This window comes from Serpula lacrymans, assembly GCF_000218685.1.
Source record: "Serpula lacrymans var. lacrymans S7.9 unplaced genomic scaffold SERLAscaffold_3, whole genome shotgun sequence".
Lineage (NCBI taxonomy): Eukaryota > Fungi > Basidiomycota > Agaricomycetes > Boletales > Serpulaceae > Serpula > Serpula lacrymans.
This window is the reverse complement of record NW_006763292.1, coordinates 3,182,372-3,196,504: the sequence shown is the minus strand read 5'-3', so window position 1 is coordinate 3,196,504 and position 14,133 is coordinate 3,182,372. Positions and strand designations below refer to the sequence as shown.

The window sequence follows — 14,133 nt, the reverse complement described above, 5'->3', positions numbered from 1 at the left end:
GTCTCCCAAAACATCCAGTGATGCTGCTTTGATGAAGGACATTCCCTACCTTGCTGCTGTTGGTGCTCTGATGTATCTGGCCACTACCACTCGTCCTGACATTGCCTACACTGTTGGAGTCCTTGCCAGATATAACTCTAATCCTGGTTTTACTCACTGGAGTGCTGTCAAGCACTTGTTCCGCTACTTGCAAGGCACCCTTGATCATTCCCTTGTCCTTGGTCCTGATCCCAATTCCACTGAACTCTTCACCACTTTCTCTGATGCTGATCATGGTGGTGACAAGGACTCTGGTCGTTCTACTGGTGCCTATATTGTCAAGATGGGATCTGGTGCTGTCTCCTGGAGCTCCAAGCTTCAGAACATTGTTGCTCTGTCCACCACTGAAGCAGAATACATTGCTGCTGTTGAGGCTGGCAAAGAGATTTGCTGGATGCGAAATTTGTTGAAGGAAATGGGCTATCCTATCACCTCTCCTTCCACCCTTCATATTGACAACCAATCTGCCATCTCTGTATCCAAGAACCCTGAGCACCATGGTCGGATGAAACACCTTGATCTGCGATGGCATTGGTTGAGAGATGTTGTTGACTCTGGGCAGATTGCTCCTACCTTTGTTCCCACTGCTGAAATGCCTGCAGACTTGTTGACCAAGGCTCTTGCCAAGCCTAAAGTGGAAGTGTTCAGGAAGATGATGGGACTTATTAGATCAGGGGGGAGCTGATGCTTGGGAGGTGCAGCATCAGGGGGGAGTGTTAGTTTTGGTGATTCTGCACCTTTGTGCTACCTATATATTTTCATTCCTTTCTCTATCTATTCTTCTATCATTCACTATTGATTGTGTTCTCTATTATTTCGCCTTTATGGCTGCTTTGTTTACCTTTGTTTACAAAACTTCGGACAGTACTGCAGAGTCCAATGCTTCCTATTCTCTAGTTACTCACATTGGACTCTAGGTACTGTATACCTGTCATACTCTCTAATAATATAGTTACTCACATTGGACTCTAGTTCCAGTCCCTGATTGCTCTCAGCAAGTGGCTAGACACTTCCTTCAAGCTTTGTTCTTAATAATATAAACCCCTGTATTTTACCTTGTAAAACAACAACAAGTACTCGATTCGAGACTTGGAAAAAAAAAAAAAAACAAGAACTCAATTCCAGACTTCTTCTCTAATTTCAAGTTCACTACTCTGCTACTTGTGATCCAGTGTGGTCACAACACTTCCCACTGCTACCACTGTCAACTGCTGTCATTGTCACTTCCCACTTTTGAAGTCATTGTCATCCCTTTCAATTAGAGTCCTTCTGAGCACTACAGTTTGTGCGTCAGGAGCCTGCTATCACTGGGAACCTCATCATATTGTCGTTCTCAAACCTACCTTGTGCTATGATTAGCAAGGTAGTGCTCATCTATACTGGTCACTAAGCCCCTATCTTCTATAAATTCAACTATCCCTCCTTCTCAAAACCCACACTCATACACCTCTGGGTTTTACTTTGAAGGATCTTTATGTGTACCACCCCACAAACAACCAGACCACTCCACTGTTCTAGGAGGCAAAGCCCATAAACAAGTTCCGTGGAATCTGGGAGGATTGTGTGTTAGTTTGTTTTTGTGTGTGGTTTTCTAACAGCAGTTCTCATCATCGACAACGGGGTCAAGTGATGATGTGCTTAGCTGCATTGAATTTATAGTCAACGTACACATACGTCTCAAAAGGTTCAATCTGTCCTTGGAACAACTGTTTTCAACCTATTGCTCACCCATATCAGTTGGATTTTGGGTAAATGCCTACCACAACCTCTTTTTCCAAGTAAGTCTTTTGAGCATGGCATATAGTTTATACTGACTTTTGATCTACAACTTGCCGCAGAAGAATCTGTCTTACAGGCAACAAACTGTGCAGCACTGCACAATATGTACCAATTTCTACTGTCACCAACTACCACACAAGCTTCATGCCTTGTAGATGTCCCCTGTCTACATAATGTGTTAGAATACCATCAACATCAAAAGGGACCCTACCCACCGGCAATCCTATCAATGTGCTGATGGCTCTATGAGCAGGGGTGTAATGTCCTTAGGGCCCTGATAGTTTACAACTCCCCACCTCCTTCAGTAGACTCTCTTGTCAACATTTCTGGATCAAATTGGCAAAGGGTGAGTGAATCTCCCAATGTTATTGGATTATACTGAAACATTTTTAAGTCTGGCTGCTATTACAGCATGCCACAGATCCACTACCACCCACTATATCCTCACCTTAAATATGATTTAGACAGCGAGCCTGGAGGGCATCAAGGTGACAAGTGCTCAAAATATTATGCACAATATGGTGAGCAGCGGTTGACTGGGGATATTATGTGTATGTGGTGTACACATAGTATCCGCTATGGTTTCCACTGTATTCCTCAAGGTGAAGGCAGAAATAATGTGTTCTCAGCAATTGTCACTCACTGGCCCAAGGCACCAAGAGTGGTAGTGTAACAACCAAGAGTTTGTTACTCTGGTGCACAACTAGAACCAACTATAGAGATAAATGATGAGGGAGCGGTTACCCTTTAAGCTTCAACAAGTTAGTTGTGAGGATACAACAGGAGGACTTGCTGAGGAGTCTCCTTGATCTATTGGGGTATATATACTACTACAGGTTATTTATACATGTTGTACTATACAGTAGATAAAGCAGTGGCTGATGATGTCAGAGGGCACAGCCCGTGTGACCAGCTCCACTGCATAAGAGACTTGTAGCTAAAACAAGAATAAAGGCAGTGCAGCGCAAGAAAGTAGAGTTTGAACAAAAGGGAAAGTGCTACATGGCACGGAGTGTGAGAACTACAGTAAAGGTTAAAGAGGAGAATGAAATTTAAAGGTCCGAAAATGTGTTATTGTAACAGGTAGTCTATGACTTTGCTTGTGCACTGGGGCCATACTGCCCAACTCGTGAGCCGGATTATTTTGCAGATACACTTTTTGTTGTGGACAGTTTCCATTCCAAAGGGCACACCAAGTGTGCACCAGCAGCTTTCCTTAGTACCTACGCTAATGTTGATCCACAACTAGCCCAAATAAACTCCAGTGCGGCGAAGTGTGGCAATAGTTCACTGAAACAAATCAAAAAATCAGTCAGCTACATGTCACAGGATCGGGCCATTATATACACAAAGGTTTTTCTATTGATTGGGAATTGTCTTAAAATATTAAAGTTTGCAGGGTTGGATAGGTAAATACATGTAGACTACATTGTTTCTCATTACTTTTGATGTCTGCTGATTGCATGCTAATCCAATAGGTTTAGATATTCCACATTTCATCATTTCTTTCTTTCGAATTATATCACTTCCTTTGTGGCCAATGAACATCACAGCCTGACTGCAAATGATTTACACAAACTGTATCACTTAATATGGCCCCCCCATCCTGTTTCATCTGAGCTGAGATCTTTTCATTGAACCACTTCATACCATGGTTTGCATATACTGTATGGGTTGTGTTTGAATAGTCTGTAGCAACCATAGTGATTCCTATGGTTGTAGAATCCCACATCCTACTGGGATGGTATTGTTCGACCATATGGCTCTCTATGGTTTGCACATACTGTATGGGTTGTGTTTGAATAGTCCATAGCAACCATATATACCCCTATGGTTGTGGAATCCCATATCAGGATTACTGATGGTCATAATTACTGTTGATCTCCCTTCATTTTGCTCAAGCCATATCACTGATATGGTTTCCATTAAACAAATCAAGTCAATTGTATAGTTTGGTCACACCATTTATCAAACTTGTTGCTATTTCTAGTTATTCCTGTTTAGGGCAAAAGTGTGATGTTTCACAACCGGTTGTGAAAGCACTTAGCATATTACCCTGTACGCATCTATCCTTCCCTGTCATCTGTTGGCTATCTGGCATTAGCCGCGGAGTTTGATTATGGCTGACTAAGCCTTTTATCCAATACCCAGAATTAACTTTGGCTCCGAGTCTGGAGAACGAGCTGGATAGTGGGCTGGACGCGACGTTGAGCATTTTGTTGTCAGTGGTTGACTGAACGATGACGCTGATGAGGTCACTGGTTGTGCGCAGTCACCGGTGCTGCCGCTGGTCCGCTCCGTCCTTCAAATTCATCTCGATATGACATCACCTCGAGACACTACTTATAACCCCTCTCCCCTCTTCCTCGCTCCATTTCCTGGTCTCCCCCCTCTGCGCTCTGGTTGTCTACTGTAACATCAATGGCGTCTATCTCCTCTCCATCAACGGGTGCCTCTAGGTTAACCAGAGAATCCTATGAACCAGACAACAAAATAAACCTACCAGCCCAACAAAACCAATTCCCATCGCCTGTACCAATCACTACCACCACCAATGTCAGCTCTCCGGGGCGTGAGCTTCCAGGAGCATTCCCACGTGAACTTGAGGCTGGATCTACAGTAAACGCTTCAAGGAACATCGGGAATGGAGGATCCAACGAACTCTGTGTCCCAATCGCAGGAACAGTGATCCATACCGCCAAGTTATATATGCCGAATCAGGTCGAGCGTGTCGTGAAAAGAACGGGTCAGACTGCAGCCCATTATTTGCCTATTCCTAGGGGAGTACAGGATACAGTATCTGCATACTGGAGTGAGTTGACGTCTCCTTTTGTTCTCCCCTGTGTTGCTGACTTGTCTTGCTCCTCTGTTTCGCATAATCTACCCTCAAACAATTACACAACTTGATACATGTGTAGCCGCAGGTGATACTCCAAAATCAGGCGACGCTTCAAGTTCGCCTCAGCCTCCAGTCTCCATGCTCGCAGTTCCAAATAATGAAGCTTCGCTTCCAAGTTCGGAAACTCGAGGTACTCAGCCTTCACAACCCCAATCTGGCGTAGGTGAACTTCCAGGTACAGCCGGCGAGGCAGGAGTGGCAGTTTTACCTGATGAGAGGAAAGAAATCCAAGCAAATGGCGGAGCCACGGCTAAGGTGCTGCTACGTTCTCGAAGTAATCGTAAAGCGGTGGATGAACCCCGAAAGCAGGGTAACGACACACCTCCTTCTCTACCCAGTTCAGAATCACCCGATACATCTGACCCTAAGACGTTTACGACGCATACAGGCGGCGTTGGGGCATTACCTGGAGGAAGAGATGAAGTTGGTGTCGCCGTTTTGCCTGACCAGCGTCAAGGAAATGATGTGGGCAATGATGGCCGAGGATTCAGACAGAACGTGGGTTTCATTGCAATTTATGTTCTTATATCAGGGCACGTTCCACTCCATGGCACGTTCGCCGTTTTGATGACATATTCTTCAACAAAACTGTATACGTTACCCTTATTGACATCTCTATCTATTTATCATGATTTTGTTTCGACTATCTAACTAATCCGAAATTTCTAACACTATAGGTGGATCAGCAGCCTGGACCGCGACGTGACCTCACAGGTGGAACGAAGAGTGTAGGTACGGGTGCAATTCAAGGAACAGACGCAGCCATTGCTGAACTTGCTGGATACGCTGGATTTAGAGGTACGAGTGACGAAATAAATGATAGGAGTGGGTTAGGTAGAAAATATACCGACCCTGAGGCGAGATCGGCGCGTGAAAAACCAATGGCGGATATGCAGCCCCTGCAGGATGAGGACGAGGACAAAGTGAGTCAAAACGCCCCGTTTTTTGACAGTTACTGCGCCGTTATGACAAACAATTTTTTCAGGTCCAAGGCGCCCTTGCGACAGGACAAACTCAAAAAAGAGCAGCAGAAGCAGGTACTGTTATAAGGGACGAGGTCAGAGAGAAGAATGGATTGAGCGAGAGTGGAAAAGAGGAGGGCGGAATGGAAGAAAAACAAAAGCAAAAGGACGAAGGCATGCAGGAGGAACCTCTCCCTTCAAGAGTACCGATAGAAGCATCTAGGGATCCTTTAAAGCCTTCTGAACCTCCAGAACAGCTCTCTGATCGGCCGTCTCAACCTCCTCAAGTTCAACCTCCTCACATACGAGCGCAACCTCCACAATCATTACTCAAGGAGATCCCACCCAGAGTACCGGGATCGCAAGGTTATCTGAAGAAAGCAGAGCCTGCAGCCGCTATTGCCTTTAGCAGCACTGGCGCTGGAGGGTTATCATTAGAAGGTAGAAGCCGTGAGTTACAAGGCCGAGGGGAACAAACGAAGGAGGAGAAGCCGATCAAAGCTGACCACAAGGACGAGACGGTGCCCAACCAAGGTAAACTCACCGCAAGGGAAGGTGTAACACATGATAACGGGAAAACGGTAAATAAGACATTCACCGGGGTAGGCGCTGGGGGAGCTTTGTTCGGAGCTGCAGCATTAACTGAAGAAGGTTTGTCACTCCTACATATTTTATGTGCTTCATGAGCAACATTACGGTTTGGCTACCCCTAGTTCATTTATCTGACTTGTTCACCCTCGCAGAAAAACAAAGGAAAATCTCCCACATTCAATCTGAAGATGCTGATCGTGAGAAACTGGGTGAATATCAGCGGGATCGCGAGAGGATGGGTCGCGAAGCGAGCGGGCAGGAAGGGATATTGAAGGCAAGCGGAATGGAAGAAAAGGTAAGGGACAAAGAAGTTGGAGGGGAGACAGGAGTCAAAAAGGTTAAGAAAGCGAGAGAAGAAGATAAGCAGGAGAGCAAAGAGAATAAGGAAAGTAAAGCCGGCTTTGATTTGGGAGCTGCACTTGGAAACGGGGCTGTGGGTGGCAAGGACTTTGCGGCACAAGGTAGTGCTATCCCTGGCAATGGTGTGGCACACGACGACATGCCCAAGAAAGAGCCTGGCGATGAGTCTGGCAAAGCTCACGAACACGGACAGGGTCGTTTTTTACCAGGCTACCAAACGAACTATCATCCTTCGGACTTACACCCGGCCAGTGGAGACGAAACAAAAGGCGCAGATAACGATACCGCACTGAAGTCACCGGGTGAAGGCTCTCATTTCGCAGGTGATAGCGAAGATGGAGATATTGCGAGCCATGAAGGAATGCGGGAGACGTCGATTGACCACGGCAAAGGTGATTCACAAGAGGTCGCATCCGCTGATAAAGGAGGGAAGAGAGTGAGTTTCCTGAAGAAGATGAAAGGCGAGGCAAAAATCATTGCTGGGAAAGTGAGCGGCAAGGAAGGGAAGGTTGAGGCCGGGAAGAGAGTTCTGCACGGGGAGGTGTGAGGCATCTACCGCGGTTTCTGACAGACATTTGAACACTGCCTTAGCTTTTCTTTCTGGGTTTTTTGTCTCTGCATCTATATAGGGGCACTAGCGCTCAAGGTTGGACACACGATAGACTTCAGTTGTATAAATATTGTGCATTCGTATTTTGTATTGTAGCTCACAAGTGTGGCATATCCACTGTATTTTTATTCTGTGTACCTTTCACCTGTGAATCAAAACAGTCCATTCCAACGTGTCAGTGCTCAGCCATGGTTGGGTCGTGTAGAAGATTTAAGAGACTAGAGCAGCAATTTCAATTATAAAACTAAACTAACATACGAGGTAAGTCTTGCCCTTGCGGACCTATTATGGATCAATATACACACAGTATTGTTCAGGTTAGGAAAATCAGGTTTCATAACTTCACATAGTTACCACTGATTATCCTCATCAAACACCAATGGAGCACATGCTGAAGGAACATCCAGCCCGAGTTGATACGAGGTTGAATCGGTTGGGAGATGTGTGATCACGCAATACAGCACAAGACACCAATGCATTGGAATGACAGTTCGACTCACTAAAGAAATGACAGTCAAGGATCGATAGGTTCATAGCCTCGACAGATGAAGCATGGAAATACTCCATTATTGTGAAAGGATCAAGCTGACCCAACAACATCGCGAATCAGGCCTTTGGGTTTTAGGTGTCGCTGCCTGGAGACACTGGACGAGAGACGGGGACACCCCGCTTCAGAGATCGAAGGTGCTCCTTGGTAACCTTCAGCTGCTCTCTGAGAAAATCGGCAGCGTCACAAGACTCCTTATGATTCTGTTTAGCTATTCCAACCAAGTGTATCATCTTCCTCAGATCGGCGTCGTAATTGTTCATGCTCTTCACATAATCCTTTTTCATCTACAACCAAAATCCCGCGCGTGCGACTTGTTCTCAGACTTTACACTTGTTCAGTTTGTGCTTAAACATAGCATCAATTCTTCGAGCTTCGCTAGGAGAAGCAGCACTCGACATGAACAGGGACGAGATGCACCGTGCCTACCGTTTGATGAGAATTGTCATTAATACTATAGCCAACGAAACGCCAGATAAATAAAGGCCACGGACTTTATGAAGTGAAGTGGAAGTAATGTTTTCTTTACATTGCAGCCTAGCATCCTCCCCTGCTAGGCCACGCTTTGGCCTTTTTAAATGGGGCTGTGGTCCCAAAGGTACCCTTTTAGAGGCTTCTGAAGAGTGAGACGGATATGTGGGTGAGAGTGGAGATTCATAAGAGGTAAGCACTTGGTCTATCATCGGATCAGAAGATCAGAGGATTTCCACGTTGTGGTCTAGCACAGATCTATCTAACGCGTCTGACTGCGTATTCGATAAGGACGACTTTGGGTCTGCCAAAAGAGACATAAGTCAAGTATACTTGTACTACCAGTATCTGCCAGTGAGTCGGCGGAACAACTTGAACAGTGGCAGTTAAGCTATATATGGCGGACTTTGAAACAGAAACCTCGAAATGGCTCACTGGCACAGTGCGGCAAGTCATCCGAGTTTCTCGACTATTGCCAGTGTTTTCATCAAGGAGGATATGTCCATTAACAGGCTTACACAGCCTATGGCTTTCCGCCATTCCGCAATGCTTATCTTCCTGACTTGTGGTACAAGGATCCGTTACGAATGGTGATGGAGAGTTCGTAATCGAGGACCTCGCGTTCTTTGGTTTGACATGAGAGAAAGGTTCGTAATGGCCGAGAATAGTTACATTGATGCTGAGTAGATTGTTGTCGAAATTTGAAGATTTAAATCATTATAGCCTGTTGCAGTACTGGCCAAGCAATACCCAATAACGTCGTCTTTTACCTCCTGGATTAAATGTCAAGTAAGTAGCCAGAGGCCCCCCTGTAGTTGCTATTATTCTCACTTCTAACACACTCAGCAGCCTGTCAAACGAAGTACAACAATAGCCTACTGTGCAGACTCGATCTCCCAAATTCATTCCGCTTTTTTCTCGCTTACCGATCAAATAGCGCTGAATATCCACTTTGGGGGAAATCTACAGTACGAATAAGCCCCAGCCGATTCGCTATTCATCGTGACTGTATCAAGCTTGTTATATCCTGCTGATCCTCTACTTGCTAGCAGTTTTTTCTATCTATCATGATCGGACATCCGAGGTAGGTTGTCTGCAAAGGGGATGCAAACTCTCATGAAGAACCTTGTGGAGAAATGCTATATCGATCAGAAGTTCAATCTTAGGTCACTATTTCCTCAACGTAGCCGGTTAGCGAATACTTGTGTTTAGTGCTGTCCAGCGGTGTCTCTGACTATCCTGGGCAGCTCTTTGTTTGGGTTCGCGTTTCACCTCTGATTCTATTGTTGTCAACTCAGAATGAAATTAGATGATCAGGCCCTACATTTCCATAACCGGGAAAGAGAAGTACACCCTCTCATTGTGCCTTAAATCTTTGTCGCCAACTCTTGATAACACTAGTCTAAGTTCCGTTTGGAAGTCAAGGTAGGGCGCTGTAAAAAATATTTCATCTTTCTCGTTACACCTCCGTGTGTCATTTCTATTGTGTGCTGAGTATCCAATGCCATCTCTCTTATTTGACTGGTATTTTCAGCCTATCCCGCCTTTCGCATATCAGTTGAGGTAAGTGTTACCGTTGGAAATACTTATCCAGCGACAGGCGGAACAACCGTAGCCATCCTTCATGTCGACCAACATGGACACCATGCATGTGAGTCGTGACTTTGGTTTGCAGGTCACTGCTCACGCTAAAATTGTGCATGAGATAATCCTATGCAGGAATACAGATGCTATCCTCTAGAAAGAATCCAATGCTCCAGCCATGGGTTAGGTGCCTTGTATTATTTCTCGAATCGGATTAGTTCCTCTGTTTTCAAGTTATGCTTGGCATTTATTTATCCTGATGGTTTACCGCGGAGCCAATCGTACCAATAGCTACTTTGCGATTGGTCTATATCCTGGTGGATTTATTTTTTCTGCGTGGTCATTCCTCGTGAGCTGTCACTTTAGTCATGACTCTGTTCTCACTTCGTTTACTGATTTTTGTCTCCGCATCGGTACCAGTTTAACATCGTCTTGACAAGCGCACGCCCGCTATGAATGTCCTTAACGGCTTTTACCACCAGTATATTGATGAACAATCTGACTTACCTGAGATCGGTCCGCTTCGATATGTGAACCTCTCCTTTTTTTGGACTCATCTCTCCTGAGATTGATTATATGATACAGTTTCTAGTGAGCCATGCGGTGTCCTTTAGTGCTGTGATGCCCTTCGCTGCCTGAGGCTCACCGCGATGAAAATGGCTGATGTGAATTTGTCCCCGAATGTAATGTGGTCATCGTCTTTTCATACGAAGATGATACGTATTACAATAATCTGCACTCACAGGTGATGAAAATGGCACACTCTAGATATTCTACGAGCCACAGACAAAGGTCTTCAACTCGTGAAACTTAATGGTTCCCCAGAACACGATGAGGGCCGCCATGTACACGGTAATGTCCTTGATATCTTCCTCCTTCCGTCGTACTGTGAAATCAGCCTACGATGCCTTTGCAAAACTACCCTAATCGTGGAAGCCACAGAGCACTTGTAGACTCGTATTTTCACTCTGTCGGTGCTACTTTGTATGTGGACTTCTCGTCCTGGAGTTGAGGACGAAGGAAAAATTTGGACCTCGTTCTATGCAGAGTGCTTGGGGAAAGGTGTATTAAGATTAAACTTCTGCAATGCCCCAGATTGTGAGCTTCCAATTAATGTATAACAATTCACGAGCAACGCAGGAAAAGTGTTGAGGATACCGATGGGTCGTGTAGATGGACCACGTTCCGAAACCTGAACCGCCTACCCGAGTACAATGTGCTCACATAGTCTGAAGACGCAGAGATACCAGTAGGCGCTATTAACCGAGCCGTCCAGGTGACCGTCATCGCGTGCTCTCATAGGCTGAAGATGCGGTACGAATGCCGTAGTGTCTTGAAAAAATCACGTACTTATCGACACGGTAGCGCCGTTAATTTGTCGAGCGGACGATCCGTATCAGGGTCAAACTACCTACATTGCGCAGCAGCGTGTGTACCCAGATTGGATGAGCAAACAGATAGAATTCCCACCAGAAGGATACTTGACCTGTTTGTTCTGTTCAGCCTGTAAATGTCTATGCGAAACGTTCACCAACTCAATGGCTTACCTTAGTCAATTGGCGCAAAACTCGTCCAAGTCTGGATATTCCAACCTATCGTTCCGAGCTGGATTCGAGCGTTGACGCACGAATGTCGGTCTAGCCATAATTTCTCGCTCAACTCGAGGTTAGGTCCACCATCCGACTCGCACACGATCGTAATAATCATCTCTCGTGACTGCCCTCGAGGTAACCTTAAGGCCAACATGAGGCCCAAAATTTTCCAAACTCCTCATTGATCCGCCCCCGTTGTCGCCGCTCGATCTATAAGGTCGGGGGGCAGCAATGATACAACCCAAGCCACTTGAACTGGAACCCGTTACTTTGTATACTTGCGTCAATCTTGTCTGTGAAAATGGCATTATACGACGTTCATCCTGTTGACCTTCCTATACAATTGCCGGTGAGTACTGGGTCATTGGTCATTGGGTCTGGGGATTCATGCCTTTTTCAGTCGTCTATATCACAACTGCTTGTAACCAATGTGGTTCCTTCGGAAGTCCAAATGCGCGAAATGAGGGGTCTAGTCTGCACTTTTGAACAGCATCGCATTACGCTCAAGCGTGAAATCCTCCGTGTACAAGGCATTTTGGCAGAAATGCAGAAAAGTCAGGCCGAAGTAGAAAACTTGATATCAAGTCTGGAAGCCGGCCTTGATTCTCCTATCAGGAGGTTGCCTCCCGAGATGTTATCCAAGATATTTGAGCACTGCCTTCCTCTTGAAGAGAAGTCACAAGTGTCTACGAACGAGCCTTCTATTTCTCATGCACCTCTACTTTTGGGTAGAGTTTGTAGTACTTGGCGTGCGATATCACTTTCAACGCCTCGCTTATGGTCTTTTCTCAAACTCGTGGTCCCGTGTATCTGCACAGATGCTGTTGTTGATAAACAGAGACAAATTATGTCAACATGGCTCCAGCGCTCAGGCTCCGTTCCTATGTCGCTTCGGTTCATCCATCAAGGATATAGCACATCCAATCTATCCTCGATCTACGACACGGTGATATCCTATGCTTCTCGTTGGCGAATTTTGGACTTCTTAGTACGCGATAAGAGCGCCATTGATACTTTGTTTCCCATCTTTGAGGCTAGTTTCTCTTCGCTTGAGTACTTGAATGTACATAGCGACTTGAACAAGTCAGATGGCGAGGGTCATTCTACCATTCCATCCGCCATCGTCAACCTAAGCAGTACTTCTCTACGCCGTCTAGCCCTGTCCTGGAACTCAATGGACATGAGCAAGATCCACGTTCCATGGTGCGGTATTACCCATCTATCGCTCATGGATGTGCGTCGCGGTGCATGGAGTCCTCCTGTCTTTGCATATTTAGACATTTTATGTCAATGCCCAAATCTTATAGAATGCGTACTCGGAATTGGTGCAGTTGAACAACGATCTCCATATGTGTTTGTCGATCTGCCCCGAATGGAAAGATTGCAGCTGCGCACCCTAGAGTCTTGTACTCAGACGAGACGGATGGAAATGTTGTTTGAAGCGATCAATGCGCCTAATCTGAAAGAGTTTACCCTTGAAGAAACCCACTCGGACAACCCAGCCTCATACATCGCAGAGTTGACTTCGTTTCTTAAGCGGTCTCAGTGGTTGAAGAAGCTGAGCCTTCGATCTGTTTGGGTCAGACAGGAGGAATTTGAGCAGTTGTTGTCTGCAGCTGCTTCCATTACTCATTTTTCGTTCCACTCATGTCATGTCTGTCTTCCCCTCGATATAATCGATTCAATGACGCCTCGAATATCCTCTGATGGACGTGCCACGTGCTTGGCCCCTGTTCTGGAGAGTCTGGATCTGGAATGGGACAACGCGGACGTCCTAGAGAGCATAATCTTGATGATGGAGTTAAGGCAGAGGAATAATACTCAAGGACGCGGAGTCGCGCAATTGAGGCAAGCTGGGTGCAGGCCTAGTCAGCTCATTCAGTGCAGGACCCTTGGGATGCAGGTTAGAGATAGGTTACTTGCTTTAGGGGGAAGGCTTCAACGGTGCTATGAGCTTGGGCTAGTGAGGCTAGACATTCATTGATATCGATTTTTGTGGTTCTATATGTTCATTGCCTTTCTTTGTTGTCGGTTCAACGGTGCTATTTAGTATATTTCTATAGGGCTATAAGACTTCTGCAATTGGTCGCGACTAAATCAAGTAGTTTAAATTTTATTGAAAGCGTGACTTGAATGAAGCCTGGGAACCTTTTAGCGCCGCTTAGGTTCATTTTCGATTTTGAGTGAATGCCAGTGGGTTCAGTTATTGGCCCGGTTTACACCTACTCATTTTCTTTCAACTTGAGGCTACCTTCTTATACAAGTGTTTAAACCAACGAAGTGCATCGTATTGAATTCCCTTTTCTTTTTCTTTTTGCTTGTCCCGTAGTAATACTGGTCTGTCAAACATTTCTCCCATGGAGCCGCGGCGGATTGCATACTTTTACTAGTGGACCCTCTTTAGCTTCGTATCCATCACCCCAAGTATATGTACTGGTTGGAGGGCGCAGGATGTTCCACAACAAGTCTCATTGCAGCCGGCATGGTATTGCCTCTTCATCTACCCGTGCGCCCAGCAACCAGCCTTATGGTCATGCCGCTCACTTGGCACTCATAGCAGCGATGTCCTCTGGAGGACCGTGGAAAGCATTCGACAAGATGCAGATTGTTTGATCGTTCTGGGATTCGCTTTGTGCTACAGGTTACCATTCATGCAATCACGTATTGCGCGGTACATGGGAGAGGCTTATTTCTAGAGT

The 14,133-nt window shown here is 45.7% G+C and overlaps 6 protein-coding genes across 6 annotated transcripts; 4 read left to right on the top strand and 2 right to left on the bottom strand.

The window, feature by feature from the left end:
- Nucleotides 1–2,365: 2,365 nt before the first annotated feature.
- SERLADRAFT_366557 (uncharacterized protein) lies at nucleotides 2,366–3,231 on the top strand (the record flags this gene model as incomplete). The annotated part of the gene is made up of 2 exons (XM_007315034.1): nucleotides 2,366–2,482; nucleotides 2,902–3,231. 2 exons carry the CDS (start codon nucleotides 2,366–2,368, stop codon nucleotides 3,229–3,231), a joined length of 447 nt encoding a protein of 148 aa, XP_007315096.1.
- A 1,589-nt stretch (nucleotides 3,232–4,820) lies between these two features.
- On the top strand, nucleotides 4,821–7,416 carry SERLADRAFT_459773 (uncharacterized protein; the record flags this gene model as incomplete). Its single annotated transcript, XM_007315033.1, has 4 exons — nucleotides 4,821–5,215; nucleotides 5,395–5,640; nucleotides 5,703–6,330; nucleotides 6,423–7,416. 3 exons carry the CDS (start codon nucleotides 5,599–5,601, stop codon nucleotides 7,175–7,177), a joined length of 1,425 nt encoding a protein of 474 aa, XP_007315095.1.
- Nucleotides 7,417–7,917: 501 nt separating this feature from the next.
- SERLADRAFT_381114 (uncharacterized protein) lies at nucleotides 7,918–8,383 on the bottom strand (the record flags this gene model as incomplete). The annotated part of the gene is made up of 2 exons (XM_007315032.1): nucleotides 7,918–8,212; nucleotides 8,282–8,383. A coding segment is annotated over one exon (157 nt), but the record flags the coding sequence as incomplete, so codon positions are not given.
- Nucleotides 8,384–8,726: 343 nt separating this feature from the next.
- Nucleotides 8,727–9,519, top strand: SERLADRAFT_459771 (uncharacterized protein; the record flags this gene model as incomplete). The annotated part of the gene is made up of 3 exons (XM_007315031.1): nucleotides 8,727–8,905; nucleotides 8,966–9,047; nucleotides 9,108–9,519. The coding sequence occupies 2 exons, from the start codon at nucleotides 9,041–9,043 to the stop codon at nucleotides 9,290–9,292; spliced, it is 192 nt and encodes a 63-aa protein (XP_007315093.1).
- Nucleotides 9,520–10,587: 1,068 nt separating this feature from the next.
- Nucleotides 10,588–11,231, bottom strand: SERLADRAFT_381112 (uncharacterized protein; the record flags this gene model as incomplete). Its single annotated transcript, XM_007315030.1, has 3 exons — nucleotides 10,588–10,940; nucleotides 11,016–11,156; nucleotides 11,208–11,231. Coding segments are annotated over 2 exons (167 nt in total), but the record flags the coding sequence as incomplete, so codon positions are not given.
- Nucleotides 11,232–11,735: 504 nt separating this feature from the next.
- Nucleotides 11,736–13,418, top strand: SERLADRAFT_434785 (uncharacterized protein; the record flags this gene model as incomplete). Its single annotated transcript, XM_007315029.1, has 1 exon — nucleotides 11,736–13,418. One exon carries the CDS (start codon nucleotides 11,736–11,738, stop codon nucleotides 13,416–13,418), a length of 1,683 nt encoding a protein of 560 aa, XP_007315091.1.
- Between the last annotated feature and the right edge of the window lie 715 nt (nucleotides 13,419–14,133).